We start from the raw sequence: 21,172 nt of genomic DNA on the forward strand, positions 1-21,172 counted from the left end.
GGGACTGTTGCTTCAACCCCCTTGAGTAAGTTCATAAAGACATCAGCATAAAAAGCAGCAACACTTGAGCAAAAAGAGCGCAGTGCAACGTCCAGCTGACAGCATGAAAGGCAGCTGCCTGGTGGAGGCGTTGAATAGCACGAATGTGTTGTACCTTCATAAAGCAAAGCTCGGAGATCAGCTGCGAGGTGTTAAAGTATCAGCGTGCACCAGAAGCGATACCGCTTTATGAAGGAAGCCCTGGGAGCAAAAGCATGCACCCAGGACAAAACGCAGGCTTTTTCCTCATGGTCTTCATGCTTAGCAAAGCTCTAGTTTCGTAGCAGCATTATCACCATCAGAGACAGGGGCTAGTAATATAATTTTTAATTTTATTATGCTTTACTATGGCAAGACATGCTTTATTTCTAAGGTGAAACTTCTTTGGAAGTCAATGCCCTTAAAGGAGTCTGTGTTAATAAAATCACGGGGGGGGGGGGGCACCCTGCAGAACGTGCAGCTGCCAGGGAAGCCATGAGCAATGCTCACAACCCAAAACAGACCCCTCAGTGCCCACCACACAGACCCAGAATCCCAATAACCGTGTCACGAAAAGAAATGGGTCACATGCAGCATCTCTCCCATCACATTTTTCATCCAAGACCGCTGCAGTGTTGCATTCTTAAGCATCACGGATGGAGCTAGCACATGAAAGCACAGAAGATGCTTCCTTTCCACTCCTCAAGCACAAGAGACAAATTAGGAACGGGCATGCAGAGGGAGCGTGTGGCATCAGACAACCCCGAGGGCTGGAAAGGGAAAAAAAATTGCTAGCAGCACTGTATGGACAGATTTGCACAGCTGGCGTGTGCTTCCTTTCAGCTGGCAGCAGCACCCTCCTATTTAGGGAGGTGAGGTCCTGCTTTGTTTCCGTGTGGGAGCGGACAGGCCCTCTGTGCTTTTAAAAGGAAAGTCATGGGGGAAGCCCTAGAAGATGCAGCCTCTCCTACCAACTTGCTAACAGGCTGCCTGAACAAACACCGAGCTCCTGATATGGCTGAGCTGCCAGTGGTCAGCTCCGTCCCGTGACTACATCCAAGACCAAAATTAAACAGCAGCTCTGAAGAGCAAGAATTATAATCACTACGCCTGGGATCCACCCAAATGAGGATAAAACATGCTTTGTATGCAGGTCAATGTTTGTAACACACAGTAAAGAAAAGCATTGGGCTGCCACGCTGCCGTACTGGAGGAGGCAGAAGTCACTTCTTGAGCTCACCAAAATGCTATTCAAGAAGCATCTTGACTCCACAGCATAGAGTTAAGCTTCCTCATCTATTTGTACAGATGGTCAGTCTTTCCCCTGGATTACAAGGCTTGCTGTGGAGCCAACAAACCTCTCTCCAGCTCTTGTACAACCTAAGCAGCCCTCATTTTCTTCTGGCTAGAAATTCAGATACAGTCCTTGAAGGCAACAAGGGTAGCAACTCTTTTTCCAATTTGGCTGTAGCAACTACTACCAAAGTTTTAGTACATACGCAACAGCAGTTGTTTAAAAAAACAAACCAAAATACAACAACAAACCCACTCATAAAAAGAAATCTCCCCATATAGTTCGGTGCTTTCTTTGTTTTAAAAAAGTCTGAAAAGGTGAAAAGCTGGCAGAATAAGCTCTTCACTTAGAAGACATTCTTGTACTACATCCACCTTATGTGCTTTGAAAAAAAAAAAAAAAAAAAGGAAAAATGTGGAACACTGGTTGGTCTGAATACTGTTAAATCAAGTATACAAATAAACTACTAATGGAAATACACACAATACAATAGCTGTGGAAAGTAAGTCTAGCTTCAGAGGAAGTCTCACATTTTCCCTTTGTTGGAAGGAACAAATCTTTACAAGGAAGTCCTATTCAAGAAGAATCATCTGCCAAAGGAGATAGCTCTCCTGATAGTCCTGAGAGCACTACATGCAGTAGACACAGCACACTGCTCAGTACCTCAAACACCCATAAACCAAACCTAACTTATTTTACAGTGGTGCTCTGCTGGGTATGCTGGTGATCCACAGCTTGCTGGCATTTAACACTAGCATCAGTGAGAAATTAACCTGTGCCAAGAGAAGAACGTTAACGCGTTGCTTCTGAGCGTATTGTTTTAATACAGCATTTATTCCTTCTGAAATCTGTTAGCTAATGAGGCCTGATAGAAAAAATTGACTTTTTGATGACTTCATAATTAACAGGTCTTAGTAAATCTGGAGGTCTGAGCTCTCCTCAAGCTTGTTAATACATTCCAGTTAGCGTATCAATACAGATCATCACACTACCTATTCCTGCAAAGCATCCAGTGCAGGATCTATGAAGGTAAGGAAACTGGAACCCCTGGGGGCCAGCTGAGGCACAGCCCTCACAGGGCATCTAACAGTAATTAACGTAAGCATCCCATCATCAATTTGTTTCTGACACAGGCATTTCCTGCCTTTTCCTTCACATACCAACTGAGCCCAGCTGCACATGCACCAGGAGTCCACACACGTTCCCTTCTGTCTCTATCTGGGTGTTCAGGCTGGTTGAATGGTGGTCAGCTCATCTTGCAAGAGACCTAGCTTAATGTAACTGGTTAACTCATGACAGGGAGCTTCATACGACAAAAACACACCTAAGATGCAAATTGGTATCACCCTGACAAAATGTTAAGAGTCAAAGCAAAAGAAGCCCAGTTCCAGAGAAGGAGAGAAATTCATCTTACCAACTGTTTCACTTTTACCACCTGCTGAGCGCCTGCCGACTGCGCGACGATGGAGTTTGGCTGGGAGATTTTAATACTGATGGGGGTGCCGATGACTGGTTTCAAAGGCTGGAGAGGGGTTGCTGCTGAGGACGCCACCGCGGAGACGAGCACTGGCTTTACAGGCTGCAGAGAGGACGTTGCTACAGCAGAGGTGAAGACCGGCTTCACAGTTTGGATAGCAGTCAGCCCCGATGTCACTGTCGTCGTGGTGAGGACTGACGCTGCAGGACGGAGAGAGGCTGTCACCACTGCAGAGGCAGGAACAGGCTTCACAGTCTGCAGAGAGGCTGTCACCGGGGCACTGGGAAGGACTGGTTTTGTGACTGGAGAGGCTGCGACAGTTGCAGAGGCAGGGACTGGTTTTATAACTGGAAGAGAATTTGTTGCTACAGCTGAGGCTGCCACCGCTGCCGGAGTTGGTGCAGAGGTACAAGTTGAAACAGCTTCTTGGGTTGGGGCTGGCTGCTGCATACACTGCTGGATAAAGCTTTGGGCATTTGGCATCAGCTGCCGTAAGGCAAGCATGCTTTTCTAGAAGACAAGAAGAAAAAACAAGAAGAAAAAGTGGCTGTAGCACCAGAACAGTCTCCCACAATACCAGATCTTACATTAGCAACTGAACCTTCTTCCTCAGCTTTTAATTCTTTTTTTTTTTTCCATGAGGCAATAAGCTGGTCATTCCAGACAAGAAGTTCTGCGACAATTCAGGTAGCACAAATACAAGTGCTCTTAAACTGATGAAGGTTTAAGTTACGAATCACCAACACAGGTTGAGCAAAGATCGACGGTCACTGTGTCTTCCCTCCCTGGAGCAAACCCCATCTGTAGGGAAATTTACCCCAAAATTTGTTCTTTCATTTAGATTGTTTCAACGTGGAACTTATGCACCAGAGCAAGACCAGCTTAACTATGCTACTATCTCAATTTTTTTTTTTGTTTTGCCGACAAAACTGCTCTCTCATAACAGCTGTGTTTATTCCATTGAGCTCCTCCAACAGAGAACTACAAATTATCCAATAAAATCAGAAACAAGCTCTGAAGATGCATGCACTTGTACACCAATACAGCTGTACCTACACTAGGGGGGGATACCACTTTACTAATGTCTGAATCGCTGCAGCAGCACAGCTTAAGCCGGAGAAGTTCCCTGCAACAGAAGAACATTAGTAAAAGTATCTGGCAACATCTCATTTTTAGTACAGCTATGTTTGAGAAGGTTAATGGACAGAATAATCTTCAAGCCCTCTACAGATTTTCTCCTTGACTATTTGCAATCTGTTATGGCTCAGAACCAGGGGAAATCATTTCTGCAGCTACCAGTATATTCTCACAAAACTTTTTTCCCCTGACAGTTTTTGAAGTCTGTAAGAGCCTCCAGCATAGTGCTGTTGCTCTGGGCTTCATATGAAAAGGAACACGTTATCTCACTTGCTAATATATCGAGTGAACAAATCGTTTGTACATCTGGACTTGCCATGGCACTTCTATCTTTAATGTTACCTTCCCTTTCTTTCAAAAGGCTGCTTAGCTTTCCTCATGCTCTTGATGCAGTTTATTCACCAAAAGCATCCAGCAGATTTGAAAATAAAGTTGGCTTTACAGTGTGGTTTTTTTTTCCAATTTTTCTGTTGTTTTTTTAGAATGTGTTTTTTTCCAAGTTATTGGAACAGGCAAAACCAAAAACATGCAACAGCTCTGTCAAAAACCTGAAGCGCAAGAGATAAGAGCCAACTCCACCGAGAATCCTCCCTAAAACTCCACTTTACTAGCTAGAAATGTATTGCTGCTTCAGGGTCTTTGCACCAAACCTACCAATTCTCCGTGTTGGGGGACAACTTAGGAACCCAGGTAGAGCACTTTCACAACTTCTGAAGCCAAACTTGTCCTGGCAGCTAGCAGAGCTCGAAGACAAGCTCTGCCCATTGTGCTGACCCTGCGTGCACAGCCTGGTCACCCTGCAGCCAGGATGAAACCGTCCACAAGTAACAGAGCTCCCCATGCTGCGGTTGTTGCACGGACTGCTCTAGGAAGTAACATGAAAACTCTGAACTGCAATAGGCTGTAATAGTGCAGATTGGTTTTATTTTATTATTTTTTACTTTTTTTTTTTTCCCAGGGGCTTTTAAAAAACACCAGGAATTACATTTTCGAAAATGTAACAAATACTGACATCTCAAGCCCTGCAGAGAAGACCCTAGTCTCCTGACAAACTTACTAGCAAAGCATTTAAAGGCTGTCACTGTAACAGAAATATTCATCCCATACTTGAAGGGATTAGCACCAGCTATCTAAAGCAATAGCAGCATTATCAGATGTATTGTTACGTGGACTGTCAAATACAAAGAAAGAGGGCAAACGCCCGGAAAACCTCTATCACAGCTTTACCACGTAACCATTCTTCCTTGATTCTCTGCTGTGCCTTTAATGAATGTCAGAGGAAAGTACAGATCTATCAGGTCTAACAACGCTGTGTGCATTGCAGTTAAGCAAATACAGCCAAGTTTTCCAAGTTTGCACTGGGATTTGGCGGTCGCTATATGACAAAGATGTTCATTTTTATTTTGACTGCCAATAAATTCTATTCTACAACATGCTTTCAAGAAAAAATTAAAGACAGCACTTTCTTATTTTCATGATTACTTGCTTGAACAGCGTGGAGTTATCCCGGGTTACTCTTCTTAAGTGGCAGGAGTCCCGTGGGACATTTTCTGGGGAAAGGGGTGGTTTTTAACCCTGCCTCCCTTTAAACAGAAGCCAGCAGATGAGTGAATATGAGCATTATGCAAATTCTTTAAGGTCAAGTACTGCATAAGCTGGGCACAGCCTCTATTGTCACTCTTCTGTATTAGAATTCAAACCAGCTACAGTTTTGCTAAGGAAGTAAAAGGTCATCTTCGCGTAGCTGCTCTACGGTAGATGTACCAGCTTCCAAAAGACTTGTCTCCAGTAGTTACTGGAGAGTAATTATGCTCCAACATGAGAATACAACTGAAGTTAACTCCTCTGAAATCCCTCACAAAAGTCTCTCCATCCTTCCAAGAGCAGCAGTCAGACAGGGTCAGGCTAAGCACCATTTCCTCAACTGATCTGAGCAAACAACTACTTGAAAACTCTCTTTTCTGGTCCTCCTTCCCCCCATTAAATACCATATATCCACAATCAGACACTTACCTTAAGAAAAGGAACTAAATACGGCTGTGGAGAAGACTTGAGCTCTATGTACAGCTTCTTTGTAAATTCTTCTGGTTCAATTTTTGCTTCCTAAGAGGGAAATATAATTACAACAGTAATTTATAACTGAACCTATCTCCCTTCCTCCCCCCAATATGTGTATTAACAATTCATGGAAGTTTACATTATCACGGTGTTATTCAATTTCAGTATTCTCAAATGCTTTTTTCCTCCTGTATATTTAAAGAACACATTTTAGGATAGAATGATGTTATAATTTAGATACGCTATTTTAAAATTAAATTCCTTTGTTCAACTACAGGCAGTTAATACACTTAAGGATATCTGTTCAAACACCCATTCACTGAAGTGAACTGATAGAAACAAATTTATAAGTAACACTGATCCTTTTGAATATCTCTTTTATGCAGAAATATTTTAAATCCATCAAGAGTACTTTATGCCGTAAAGGTAGTTTATCTGCATAAGGATCAAAATTTCAATAGATCGGAGACAAAAGACAACTCAGTGCTGTTTTTGTTAAACAATTCCAGTCTAATGCTCACTAAAGCATAATAAAGCAGCATACTTAACGCCTTCTTTCTAAAGCGGGAGAAGCCAAACATCAGAACATCACTTTTGCATGCCATCAGGGCAACACTCCTCTGGCTCACAGAGCACAGTCTCCTTGGTGGGGCTCAACAAAAACCTTCACAAACACCTGTTTCAGGGGCCCGAGAGGGTTAGGAAGCCACAGCAGCCTTCTGGGACCCCCTTGCATCAGTGCCACAGCAGTGGGGCTGAGGAGTGGGTAGCCCCAGACACTGCTGCCACTTCTCACCCTCCCAGGTGAGACCGTGCGGTTATCTTCTTCGGGGAGGTACAGAAACACATGAAGAACAGGGACCCTAGTGCCAGTCTCTCCATCAGCAGAAAAATTATGCCTTTCAACCTTATCCCCCCTGAGGACAGCTGTTCCAAGGAGCTCCGTGGTGAGAGAAGGGGGTTTAAGGACCAGATATTTCTTAGAAGAGAACTTTGGGCAGCTCTCCTTTTCAGTGGGAGCTGCAGATACAGGTTCCCCCTGACACAAAGGCAATGATTTGGTACACCACATCTCAGTGCAAATAAGGTGCTTGACACCCACTCCATGAAATGCAGCCTTAAGGACCACTTTGCTTCACAGCTGGTGTTTACTTGTTTCCCTCATGCATATGAAACATTAATTTATTTTGCATTTACATCATACACACACACTGAATGGCAGAAGAACAGCATTTTAAAAATACTGTAAAAAAAGCAAAGAAATGCACAGTTAAACAATTTATTAATGGCTGGTAATTACTGTTCTTTTAAAAAAAGCACTGTAAGCACAAGAAGGATTAATTCTCATATGTTCCCACGGAAGCATGGTGTATAGTCCAGCAGGGACACACAGGCAATAGAAGAAGGGGAATCAAGTATTTTTGCAAGCCCGCATCTTAAAACAATCTGTTCCCTGAAAGGATCCTTCTTTCACACCTTGCTTTTCCAGACCAAAATATTCCTTTAGTAACACAAAGCTGTCCCCCTCTAGCTGCACACAGCCTTCTGCTGAAGTGGAACAAAACTGCAGCAGTGGTCAAATGCCAAGACCAGGAGTGGCAGAAGAAACTATTACCAAGAAAACCCAGCTGTGCTGAGGTACACCACAAGGCAAGGAAAGAGACATTGGCAAGCCACCACATTATTTTCTCCATCCTGTTGTCTAACGACAGATAATTTCACGCTTGCTTCACTGGAGCTTCACCACCAACGTGCAACTTGGGAGTGAAGAAGTGAAATGGACTCAGTACTGTACTACAACCTCCAGAGTAAAACCCTTGCCACTGAGGACCCAAAACTACACTAGCGTGAAAAAGCAGCTCAGACCCAAAAGCTATGTAAAACATATCAATGCCTCCTGTCATCAGATACCTGTGTGCATGAAATGAAATGGGAATGTGAGGGAGAAAATACAGTATGGGATCCAGCTAAAATGAGTGTTATAACGTAAGACTTAAGAGGCTCAGATGTATTCTGCCATAAATCCAGCTCTTTAGCTGCTAAAAAGAAAAAAGCAGAAAGAAAAGGAACAGGTTTACAAGGCAATGTCAAAAACAATATACAAATGACAGGCACTGCTTTAAAAAAAAAAAAAGTCTCACCAAAAGATTTTGCACCAGATTCTTCACATTCTGCCCCATCTCAGGGGCTTGAGGTCCACTAGATGCCAATTTTATCAGTGTAGCAAGGAAATTCTTGCATTTCTTCACATTCTCTAACATTTCCTAGCGCGGAAATAAAGAGAAGACTGTTAGGTGTTGCATTGGCTCTCCAACCTCTGATGAATATAGAGAATGTTAATTTTTAATTAAATTTTTTTTCCTTACTGCAGAAGCGCTGGTCTGTGCTACTGTTGTGCCCTCTGCTTTCACAGAGACTGCCTTCTGGGAGATGGATTGTGCAGGTGGTCCTGTAACTGGAAGTTTTACAGGTGTTCCAGTACTCGAAGGCTTTACAGCAGTAACTGTAGTAACACTAGCTGTTGCAGCTGCTGGCTGAATAGAAAAATTAACACTTTTTAAACCAAAGATTAATATGACAAACACATACTGTATTCTGCTAGCATACTAAGTAGCATCTTTCCTCCACACTCGAGATTACTATTTAAAACATAAATGAGCAAGTCTTCCGATTGTTTTTACAACTTCTGATTCATTTCCTTTGAGAAGCTCTATTTAATGCAGTAAGTGACAAAACCAGCACAGCCATCATTCTGTTTTTGAGTCAGTGGGTGATGGGGAAGGACAGAGGCTCACACAGTCCGAAGTCACTGCCTACAACTTCAAGTGAAAAGAGAAAGGTAAAGCTGTCTTGAAGAAACCTAGGCCTAACTAAGCCTTCACTTTGTCAAGCTTCTACAGTTTAAGACTAATCAATTTAATTCTAAGCCAAGTTATACTACTCTGAAGATAAAATATGACTTCAAGTGATTATTTATCTCACTTTTTTCCCCCCGCAGCTCCTCTCTCAGTTGCAATACCCCTTACATTTTCCTATCATGCATGCACCAGGTTAAAGATGTCTTCTGTCCACTTTAGAAGGATGAACGTGCTAGTGAAAGCAGCCAGTCAAGCAGAAATACCCAAGTTGTTCCTGCTTTTTCCTTGTGGACACCGATTTGGATCTCTCTCAAATCAGCCCAGACACATAACCTTTCAAAACTCGTTTATGGGACTTTCAGGTCTTTTTCAAACCTCTTTATCTATCAACAGATTCAGACACTCCAGCAGCACAAGAGTCGTGAAGGTTTACAGAAAAAAAATGAACTACAATTACCCTTTGCAAAGCAGGATGAAAAATAATAGCTGCCAAAGAAAACCTACTAAACGTGAGCATTAGTATTTCAGATACATTAAAAAAAAAAAAAAAACGAACTGTTCTTCTGATATAATGGTACAAGTAATAGATTTTGTCTCTAAAGAAAATTAAAAATATGCTTTTTTTTTTTTTTAATGTGTTAACTAAAAAGCCATGGATTGACCCAACAGAAACAAGTAAAAATTCCAGTTCAGATTTGAAGCCTGAAAGTACGTAGTTTTTTCCCTCCACCCATTACTCATAAGGTGGTAATGCAACAGCCCAGCTTACCCTGTCACAGATAAAACAATAACAAATCAGAACTGGATAGAGTTCATGTAGAATATCAAAGTGTCTTTAAACCCATCAGAACAGGGAAAATTAGCGAGCCAACCTTTAGAGCTAGAGCAAAACACTGGCACTTCTGTCAGGCTCTTTTTCCTGGGTGGATCCTTCTCCCCCGCTACACCTCCCCAGGCTGCTGCCAGCTTGACATGAAAGAAGCAGGCAGCTACCAGAAAGCTTTCCAGCTTCGGCTCCCACTGTTGGTAACACTTTAATAGCTCTCTGCAGGATCTTTGCCACCACCACTGCCTCTTCCAAGGATGAGGCTCAACAGCTCGAAGACCACAGGGAGGCAAACTGGGCACGAGAATCCCACAAACAGATGGGAGGGAGGAAGGCGGAAGGGGACAGAGCACAGAACTGTCAAGCTGCAATGCCTTGGGCTTTTAAAAAACGAAAACATGAGGTTTGCTGGAGCTGCTCTCTTGCAAATTCCAGTGTGTTTACACATCAAGACCAGAACAGTATTTTATCAGCTGAGGGAGGGAACAACGGGAAGTCTGCTGGACCCTTTTCCCAGAAAGATGAATATATGGGAATTAACTTCTGTCATCTGCCCTCAACCTTTCTCGCTGCTGACAATTCTCATTCTCACTTTGAGCAACAGAGAAACAGTCACCACACACAAAAAAATGGCATTAATCCTGCATATTTTGAAGTCATTTCAAGAGAAGTGCTCTGCATCTAAATGAAAGTGCCCCAGCATGATGCTAATTAGATACTTTGCAACTCTGTTATCCCATCTGGGAAGAAGGTAAAAAGATTTTTTTTAAAAAGAAGTACAGGTATTTTGTCCAACCTCTGAGCTCAAACACTCAGGAATGATGACTAACATATGCTTTTGTGGATGAGAAGAATAACCCTGCAGTCAGTAAAAGGAGAGAGTTTTGCATGCAGTAGTGTACCAAGTTACATTCAGCACAGGATAAGAGACACAATCAAGCCAAGTTCTTTTTCCTCTCCACTGTCTCCCACTTTTTGTCATGACATTGTATCTCTACACCAACACTCCTCTTCTGTTATCTCAACAACCCTCAAGCCTAACACCATCAAGTTCTTTTAGGACTGATGAATGAGACAGCTGCCAAGGAAGCCAGGCCCAAGGGTTCTTCCTTTCCTTCCCTAGGCAGTTCCTGCAACCTGCCACATGGGCTCCCTTGTCAGACCTCTTTCATCTCACCTGCCCCAGGATGAGGACTGAAGCGGCCCTGTGATAGCAGTATGGATCCATACGAACCTATTTACTCTTTATTGTAAAAGAGACTTGTACAGAGGGGTTTGCAATAGTCTACAGACAGGCAGGCTCAGAGGAAGCTGTTATGAACAAAACAGCAGCGTGCATTTTTCCTAGAGTCATCCTTCTGGCTACTCAAATCCAGCCCCACACTCATTAGAAGTGTTTAGGTTTTTACAGCCAAAAAAAATAATTTAAAAAAATTGCCAAAAAATACCCTGCCTCTTGAAGTATCTCAGAAAAATCACAAGTTGAACTGATTATAGCAAAACTGAACTAAGAAAGTACAGAAGAACCAAGTCAAAAATGAAAGTTAAAAACAGAGGTTAATAGCATGATGATCCTCAACATTGATTCACATTAGACTGTGAGGATGCAGGCAGCTTCATCCATCAGATGCAAGAAAACTCTCTTTTTTCCAGGTAGTACAATAGATGACTATTATTTTTATATCCTAAAGACTGCTTTCTATGTGGAGACCATGAACACATGGTTTGCAAGCTAGTAATCCAAAATAAAAATAGGTCAGGAATACATGCTACTGTTCTTGTTAGACAAGAAGAATGTGTTGTTTCCATTCTAAGTAAAACAGAAAAGGTATTAAGAGATTTCTGGGTTTCCCCCTTTAAGCCCAACATTATCCATTTGTAGTGAGAAGGAAGAGAGAAAAGATCACAGACAGAGCTGCAAGTAATTTTCAGTTACTAATACAGAAAAACAGCAGGAGGACAAATCTGTAAGTCAGACTGTTAGTTACTGCTGTCAGCAAACTTATCTCCCCATCTTCCCATCTTTCAAATACACTCAAGGTCAAGAACATGCATCCAACATGAGTTTGTTGTTGTTTTTTTTTTTTTTTTTGCTCATTTTCTGAATGCTTGGTCAACCACTCCAGTCCCCCTTCAACCAGTCCCCCTTTAAGCTCTTCTACAAAAAAAAAATTTTAAAAAAAGTGAGTACAAGAAAAAAATTCTCCAGGGATAACAGTATACTTGAGCTGCAGAAAGAAGCATTTTCATCACACAGTGCATACCCAGAAATCTGGTGCCCAAGAACAGAGAAAGAAATGGACCCAGAACTCTCATGCTGTACAAGTAGAAAGGGCCTCTCCAGAAGAGTCCTACAGCATTTTCCTCTGGTAAAAAGAAATAAGTTGGAAAAATAAAAATAATGCGGCATTTCCAATCACTATCTACAGTCATATCTTTGGAATCTGTCTCCCAAATTCATGTAGAGAACTGATGTTTTCAGCTATGATCTTCCTTCAGCCTTTAGTAAGAAAAACAAAAAAAAAGTATCAAAAGTGCAAACTTGAAAAACAGTGTGACTGGTGCAGCTAGCTCATCTTCCCCTCAGCAACATCTTAAGTATACTTGTTCCCCCTAAGAAATTAGGGAACCTAAACAAGAAAGCATTAGAAAGCCTCCATCCCCCAGAAAAAGCCTCATCTAGAGCTTGAAGGAGCTCAATCACAAGGCACAAATGCACTGAAAATGGTTCTTTAAACTATTTATTTTACCCATTGTTCACTGACATTCTGCAAGTGTTTTCTCCAGCAATAAGGGAAGACCTGATATGCGCTGGCAGAAGCATCATTAAATTAAGAGCAGAAGTTACAAGGTTAGTGAAAACCACAGAGTTAGAAATAACAAGAACATATCCATCCTTTTTCCAGTTTTCTCCATTACTTATTCCTTTGTGCAATGAAGCTTGCTACCTACCTGTATTACAGCAGTTGGCTGAACAGTAGAAACCACAGCATTTGTTGTTTGAGATAATGTTTTCACAGGAGTAACTACTCCTTTCTTTAGTAACTGGGTGCCAGAGTTCTTAAAAAAGAATAAATACATAAATAACAATTATGCACACACAGAAAACACAGGCACTGAAGTTACTACCTGCTCTTGTTCGATATAAACCAAGACACCTGTTCTTACAGTAATGAGACAAATATCTTTCATATAACCCGTATTGTGAAAACACTTTTCAACAAAGCTATTTGCCTAATAGTTTATGTAAGAACATACTCAGGGACATTTAGCCACAATGCCTAATCAGAATAAAATGGTTAAAGGATAAGCTTTTGGGGAGTATTATGCAGATGGTTACTTTTCTGAACCTTTTACTTTGTGTGCTGACTACATAACAGAAGATGGAAGCAAGAAGCCAGCAGAGCTTAGGGAAGGAGAAGGAAAATCCTGGGGACCTGGGAAAGGTTCTCAGCTTCACTTTGCTTCAGAGAAGTATCCCATAAGAAGATCGGAAGGTTGCAGTTATACTAGCTGTACCCATATAGGTAGTGTGGGTGGGTTTTTTTGTTTTGTTTTGTTTGTTTTTTTTAAACAAACATCTTCTTTCTCATAATAGAGGAAATCCTTAAGTTGAACTATACCATATGCAATGACTAGCAATTCGAAAAACCTAAAAAGCAAAGCACAATTATTATGTGCAAAACCCACCAACCATGATACTCAGGAAACATTCAAATGCTTAGTTAACCCATAATAGCGTATTTGCAAACCCAGTTATGACCATGTAATATATAGCTACATGAAATGTTTAATTAGGAGACACTTTACCTGTACAGCACATATTCTGACTGTAGGTGTGCTGCTAGGTACAGACGGTTGTACGCTTGTGTTATTTTGTGGCTGAGTCTGTGCTCGTGCTATTGCTTGTTGAGATACCAGCATTAGTTGACCATTACTGCTTCTGATAAGAACAGTTCCTGTTGGAGAAAAACATCCAGACTGTTAGAAATTCAGCGATATTATGGCTTTGCTATACATCTGTGGAAGAAATAGCTAGACCGCACTGATAAGCTAATGTAATATTTAGCTTCTTACTCCAAGGAACAATTGCCAAGAAATATAAGAACTAGAAAGCCTACATCAGTTTTACACTGCATTTTATCATAGAAAGCAACTCCTGAAGTCAAGTGACAAACTTGACTAGACAGCCATATCAAAACGTTATGTGTGTACAAGATACAAATTGCAAAGCAATTCATTATTTGAGTCAAAAGATGTTTGGAACATGAAAAAAAAAAAAAAAAAGACATTTCCCCCACCAGGACACACACACACTGGAATTACTTTAACTGTAGCCTCTTCACACAGTCCTTCAGCCTACAAAAAGGCATATCACCTCTATTGCATGGACTTCAGTGCCTCTATGAACATTTTCCCTTCCCGAGCATTCAGGCACAAGCTTGCAGGTGAAGATGCAGTTTAGAGGAAACCTGCAACGGGAACTGCAGCCTGAGTAATACCAGCCTACACCAAGACCATGCTGCCCCTCAGAGGGCAGTGGTCCCCACCAAAAGTCATTTCAGACATTTCCAGCTGTCCCTCTGTCAAGGATCTGTCCACAATCATTTGAATTCATGGATATAAGCAAAGTTGCTTACAGCCAAATAGGAAGATCCCCATGAAAAAGTAACTATCCTGCCTTGTTTTCTCAGGTTTCATTTTTCCTTTTAAACATACAGCAATGTCAGCCCAGCATGATTGCTCCTACAGCCCTCCTCCTAATCCACCAGCTATAATGACCAACAATTGAACAGTTAACAAACAATGAGGTATTTTTACTCAAGCTTTCAACTTACAAGCACTCTGAGGGGAATCAGACGCCACAACAGAGTCCCAGCTGCTCTGCATTTGGGAGCCACTCAGCTACCAGTGCCACCTCCTTCCTCCCCGTCCCCCCACGGGCTGGACTGTGGAAATCCAGACATTTCAGCAGGGTCACAACTACAAAAAGCCAGCTGGGTTCCTGGCCTGGTCCCCTGCAGATCTTCCACAGGAGCTACAGATACAGAGCACCTTCCCTTCGGCCTCACCTCCTTTACCTTCAACAGCCGCCAAGTCCACCGCTACCATGCCCACCACTGCCCCTTGCGCGCAGCTGGTTAATGAGGGCCTCATGCAGGAAAGGAGGAAATGTACAGAAGAATGCTAGATAGGTAAATAAGAGTACTTCATTTTAAAATATATGTATTTTATGTATTTATTTTGAGGACCACACAGATCTGTCTTGCAGGTTAGCCAAGGTTTGAAAAACCCCAGTTCTTCTGCCACGCTCGTGGCATTTGCCCGTGTGTAACAACTCTGCATCATGGAATGGTCTTCACTGGCTGGTTCATCTGGAAGCCCTCAAAATACGCCACACAACCCAACCTAAGCCAATTTTAACCGAGTTGAAATTAATAGAGCAGTTAGAGCCGCCGGCTCCTAAAAAAAAAAAAGTTGATAAATGTGAAACTATAGCCAGGTGCTTAGAGGAAGCTTTTCATCCTTCACATCTAAAAGCATAAGGCAACAAAAAACTTCATCTAAAATCCTGTAAGACCAGCATCCTGCCATTTACACAGCACAAACTAAGGCTGCCAGGGCTGCATCTAGATGATTCCCCCCATTCTCAACCAGCCTTTACTTGGTGAGGTTGTGTATCTTGAAAAAAACTGATACTCCATCCAGCAACTCAGCTTTCCCCTTCTTCACTGAAATCTTGACTGTAGTTACATTTAGGTACAGATGGATCTTTTAAATTAATCAGTGAATGCTTGGAATCACAGAAGATTTTCAGTTTTCTTCTCGTGATGTCTTATTTAGACAGCAATTCATAGCATGCAATTTCCCATCAGTCAAAAAAAATGCCTTTTTCCTTGTTCACATCACATGCTGATGCCGCCACACATTTAGATAGCAAAAGCCTCTCTCTTTGCTCTAGGTCTACAGTCAGGATTGTAGAAGCAATGCTGCTGGAGGTGTTAGGTTTACCTTTCTCAGCTTGCTGAAAAACATCATTGCTACCTCTAGTCTTATAAGTTTATCATTTAATTCCTTTAGGTAATTGGAATGCATTACATTTGTTTTCAAGTATTTGGGTATTTTTGTCACTAGCCATTGTATTTGATGTTGGTTTGTTTTTTAAGCGTAACTGAGAGAAGCACAAATTGTACTTCACTGAATCATACTGCATACAAGACACAGGTTCATTACCAGCCAACCTAATTAATTATAAGGGTGGTTTTCATACTACTGTCATGAAATTTCAGTTAAGCTCTGCCAGAAACAAAGACCATGCCTGAAGAGCATCCCTTCCTCCAGTCACTCGAACAGGGAGGGCTTCCAGCAGGCTCCCCTTGGTGGGAAATTAACTCAGATACAACACAGCTGGAGAGCTCGTGCAAATACTACACAGGGCATTGTTGTTCAGTATTTTGAACAACAAAAAAAGCACACAAAAACCAACCCTCTCCACCAGGGGACAGGTCCCAGTAGCCGCTTTACATTTGACCACGACAGCAATGGATTAGCTTATACAAGGACACTCATGCTTCATCAAAACAGTTCAAGAAGTCCTTAAGTCTTTTAAGTTAGTGCACCAGGTGATAGCACACACAGAAGTTACCCAAGGCCACTCCAGTGCAGTCACACAGAACACCCCAGTGTAATACAAACCTTTCCACCTGGAGCAAACTTATATTTTGCTATAATTGTACCTTTTGGCAATTTTTATAAGGTGGTAGCCTATTCATATGTTAATAGCTTTTTGTGACAGCTAGTGAAAGCAGAACTGTGAAACCAACAAACCCAACATGATGGTAATCTGCTACAACTGCTCTTGCAGGAGCAGCACTAGAAAAGACTGATACCAGCACAAATAAAGATGAAGACAAACTTGAAGACAAACTACTACAAATCTATACAGTGAAAAGCCACAAGATATCACCTCAAAGCCTCAAACACAAGAGTTCAGGCAGTTACAACCTGATGTTGTGAAGTGACAGCAAACGCATGGATCGTCTGAAACGACTTGAAAGCTGCTGAGAAGGGCATTTTCCACTTCTGGTTGTGGTAAGCTACACCTTTTCATAGCTGAAAACAAAAAAACACAAACTTTTGATACTTCCTTTCTGCCTCGAAAGAAATGCAATGGCCCAGTGACGAAGTCAATAATGAAGGCTCCAAGAAGAGACATAGGAGATAACTTCTGCCAGGGCAAAATTGCACAGCGCTCAGATCTTCATGCACTGCATATAGCTGCATGAGTGTGAAATAAAAGAAAAGCAGGCAATGGTATCCCTGAGGTTCTCCAGGGAAACTCACTACAGACTTGCGCAGCTACCAAGATAATACTATTGGAACCGACAAGAAAAATATTGCTTATCAGGAGCTCTTTTCACATTCACTAGAAAGCAATTTCTTGCCAAACTACGCAGATCAACTCTTGCAGTCAGTCACTACAATGTAACTCCACAGAAATAGAGGGGAAAAAAAACCCTGAAGAGGTGAAACTCAGGTTTCAGGCTACCACCACCCAGCACTTTTAAAATCTGAAGAGATACCTGTGATCTCTGCCCAAAATATTGAACATATTTACTGAACAGTGCTAGGCATCTTCCTAACACCAAAGGTGCCTCTTTCAGGCAGCACTGCCAAGACAGCAATGCTTACAGGAGATGCAGCTTGATAGTTTTACACAAGTTGCTTCAGTGAAAAGAGCTAACACATTCCTACACTTTAGTAGCCAGCCCAAGGCACAATCCCTTCAGGGTTGCAAGGCTGTTGTTCCTATTTTCAGATCCCAGGCAGAAAATGTAAGTGACCAGGTTACTGGCAGGGATGAGTTATTCATGGGCTTCCTTGGAAGCCTCTGGTGCCTCTCTCAGATTAGAGGCCGTTTTTACAATTCACTGACTTCTGTCACTAGGAATGCTGCCTGCCCCTGCCAGAAACACCTTTTGGGAAGCTACTTATTTTTCCTGACTGCCATTTAACCCGTCTGAAATAAGATCAGCCACTTCATGTAAACCTTGTGCTCCCTGCACACCCACCTTCAGCCATAGTCCTGCAGGAAGGAGCTGACGATGGACACCTTACCTCAGCTTCCCTCAGAGCTAACCTGAAGGAGCCAGGCTACAGCTTCACAACTTAGGGTCTCACTGGGAGCCTTGCCCTTCATCCCCAGCGAGCTGCCTTCTCCTGAAGAGGAGCTGCTCCTTCAGAAAGAGCACCCGGGGTCACTCCGACAGGGCACAGACAGCCACCACCCACAGCAGCCTTTACACATAGGCACACCAGCAGCACGTGCCCTGGAAAACCACAAAATAAGCCTGAAGCCATTTCAGAAGGAGGACATCCACAAGGAGTTTCTGTCATTTCATTTCTCAGGTTTCACCTGAGGTGAACTAGCTAGCAGGGGTGCTCCTGTGGAGGCACCGGTCCCTCCTTACGTGGGAAGCTCAAATTGTCACGTTAAATCACCACTTTGCTCACACAATTTCCAACACAACCGCTTAACACAACAGCTCTTTAGCACTGCTTTGCCACGGCACACTGCAGCACAACACAAGAAAGCAAAAACCAGTCTCCTACTTAGGAAATCATACCTTTCACGCCTGCCCCCTCAAAAAACATACAGGCAAGAACCAACAAAATCCGACCCACCTCGTTTAAGAGTTACCACAGCTGCTTTCAAACAAGGGCGAGTTGTTTATATTGAAAGGAGGGGTGCATGCATCAGATTTGTTCCCAATGTTAGCAAAGTTCCCTTCAGGAGTGCATTGAAATGCAGAATATAGGTAAAAAACAGGAATTATAAAAAACCCCGGGTTTAAATGAGACTTGCAGATCCCAAATCGATGAGTGAATAGTTTAACAACAAAAACATTACTGCTGTTTTCAAACACGTAAGCGCTCTCTGTTCCTAAACAAGTCTCCTATTTTCACTGAGCTTCTCAAAACAAAGGGACAGCTTTAAAGGCAATTACAAGGTACAAACAAGTTTTCAAGGGGATGTTTTTAGCAGGAGCTGAACGTCAGCTTGAAAGGAAAATTAGTTTTAAGTTTCTTAGCCTGCCTGTTTAGGATGAATCAAAATCCACAAAATAAAGAGCCAAATATTGATAATCCATGCAGCCACTCTGAAAACAGTTTCTCCCTCTAAATGCATCCTTAAAAAAAAAAAAAAAAAAGGCATTTTTTCTTCTTCAATCCTGCTTCGATCATTTAAAAGTTACAAAAAAACACATTAGAGGACTAAGACCGATCTAAAATAGACCTTATTAGAGACTAACTATTTAAATGGTGACCATACCAAGGTGCATTGTGTTGTGGACTGGCTGTAAAAGACTGCTAGGCAGGCAGGAAGTGTTAATGAAATACTGCAAAAGACCCGGCAGGTGAGTTAGATACCGGTGTGGCCCACTTTTGCACAACTCATATAACCACTGATACATTGGAGTCCTGTTTTCAGGTGAAGTATGGACTGTGCTGCATGCAAGCTAACTGCTTACTTGCTCACCTGCTACTTGAGTTGTCCTCAATGTTGACTGCAGATTCCTGTACTGAAGAAGAAAAAAGGATGAAAGCCCAATCTGGGGGCAACACCAGTGACAAGTGCAGCCTCTCGCTACCTTAAGAATGATGCTACGACAGTGGTTTGGCTGCCACCTGAGGTGACCCAGCCACAAGCTCCCAGTGACGAGTGCCATCTTCTATTCCTAAATCGAACACAGTTGTGTTTAAACAACTGATCTTCCGGGGAGGCCATGAATATTTCCTGCTCAGGGACATCTTGAGGGAAAACATGTGATTGCTCTTAGATTTCCTAGACAAGCAGGACAGAGGGCTTGTCTACACATGGGCCACACTGAGTTGCTCAGCTTGCAGTGCACTCCATTCACAAAGCACTTTATTGCACATGACAGACCATCACCAACCTCTGGAAGTCAATGTTTGTAGAGGCAAAAGGAATTCAGCCATGGTCAAACAATAATCACACCGGTCTGGTAGCAACCACAACCACTCACCACAGACCCAGGCCTCCAAGCAGTTGATTCTCTTCGTATGTCATTTCACTAACTGCATAATTACATATCTCAGAAGTCACTCTTTGCATTCTTTCCTTGTTCCTTTGTATACTAATAGGTCTTTGTACCAGTGGCTCAGAAACTGTGACTAGCATGGGGATGCTGTGGTACCACCGTGAGGCATCCAACTTTTAGTTCTAATTCAAGACACCTTGTTTTGCCCATAGGTATGGAAGTACGTGAATTTCCAGGTCAGGAAAAGCATTCAAAGGTCATAATTCCCCCTTGCTCTCATGCAACAACAGAATAGAGAGAGGCTCAACAACATGCAAGGGTGCAGAGAAATGCCACATCCCACAAGTACTTTAGAGAAGCTGACTGCATCTTTGCCAATCACACAAATCGTGCAGACTCTGGCCTACAGCTTTTAATGCTGCACCAGCTGTGGATGTCTGGTTGCATCTCAAAGCATTTCAAAGCCAGCCTTACTCGCACATATCGCTGCCCAGGTGATAACAGTACTGTTTTACTAGAGGCACAGTTTCCAGGATTACCTGTGTTATTGTGAGCAGGTTTTTGAAGCACCATGCACCCACAGCTCTGTCACACTAATGGCGTGAGGGCTGCACAGCCCAAACCTCATGAAACACCAACCTTTCTCCAGTAAGCTTCTGGACTGACACTGGGCACCAGCTCCTGAGATACCCTGCACAGGCACAGCCTTCTCAAGCATACAGAGCCAACAAAGGGATGAAGAAATCTATTGTGTGCAGGACAGAGCAGAGTCAGATAACCTATTATATTATTTCAAGTAATTTGGCATAACAGATACTGTGCATCTTTCTGAAGAGTACAAAGCCCCCTCTCCCTCCCCTACTCCAGGAACTAGACTGAAAATGCAAATACTTGAAGCCAAGTTTCACAAGTTTCGTAAGTCTTATCCAAAGTGCTGGAGCCTAGCTGCTCACCAGTGCATTTTTGGGGATATCCGTTCCATGGACTAGCCGTGGGGTCCCCCAGTAGCATTGATGCCTTTTCAAGGAATAAAGGCCCATGCTCCCATCAAGAGTTCTCCTAGGCTCACACACAGTTGAGCTTCATTATTTGAAAGTACATATTACTGAGCTACAGTAGAACTCCTATGCAAAAATATGACTGTCCCAGATGCAAGGTAGAGTACCTTTTATTTATAGCAAACAACAGATGTCCATACCAAACATCTGAAGAAAATCTGGACATTGCAGTGATTCTTGGAGGGGCTGTAAATAACTGAGATCATAGATGTTTTCTGGGCATAGTTCCAAGATGGCACTACTGTTTCTGTTCAAATTCAAAGTGTATTTATTACACTCAAATCCCAAGAGTTTCTGTTTTTATTATGGGTAGGCATACGGGATTCCAGGCCAACTCTGCGTTCCACGAAGCAGTCTTATTTGATACCGTGAGAACATCCAG

General features: G+C 42.4%; 1 protein-coding gene across 1 annotated transcript in view; it reads right to left on the reverse strand.

The window, feature by feature from the left end:
* Nucleotides 1-21,172, reverse strand: part of TAF4B (TATA-box binding protein associated factor 4b) — a 70,074-nt gene that overhangs the window by 41,570 nt on the left and 7,332 nt on the right. The window contains exons 2-7 of the mRNA XM_082755451.1: nucleotides 13,479-13,627; nucleotides 12,621-12,728; nucleotides 8,351-8,518; nucleotides 8,126-8,248; nucleotides 5,940-6,029; nucleotides 2,727-3,299 (exon numbers count right to left, since the gene is read on the reverse strand). Coding sequence (XP_082611577.1) covers nucleotides 2,727-3,299; nucleotides 5,940-6,029; nucleotides 8,126-8,248; nucleotides 8,351-8,518; nucleotides 12,621-12,728; nucleotides 13,479-13,627 — 1,211 coding nt within the window. The remainder of the gene's footprint in view (nucleotides 1-2,726; nucleotides 3,300-5,939; nucleotides 6,030-8,125; nucleotides 8,249-8,350; nucleotides 8,519-12,620; nucleotides 12,729-13,478; nucleotides 13,628-21,172) is intronic.

The sequence above is a fragment of the Aythya marila genome (genome assembly GCF_965140915.1).
Source record: "Aythya marila genome assembly, chromosome: 2".
Classification (NCBI taxonomy): Eukaryota; Metazoa; Chordata; class Aves; order Anseriformes; family Anatidae; genus Aythya; species Aythya marila.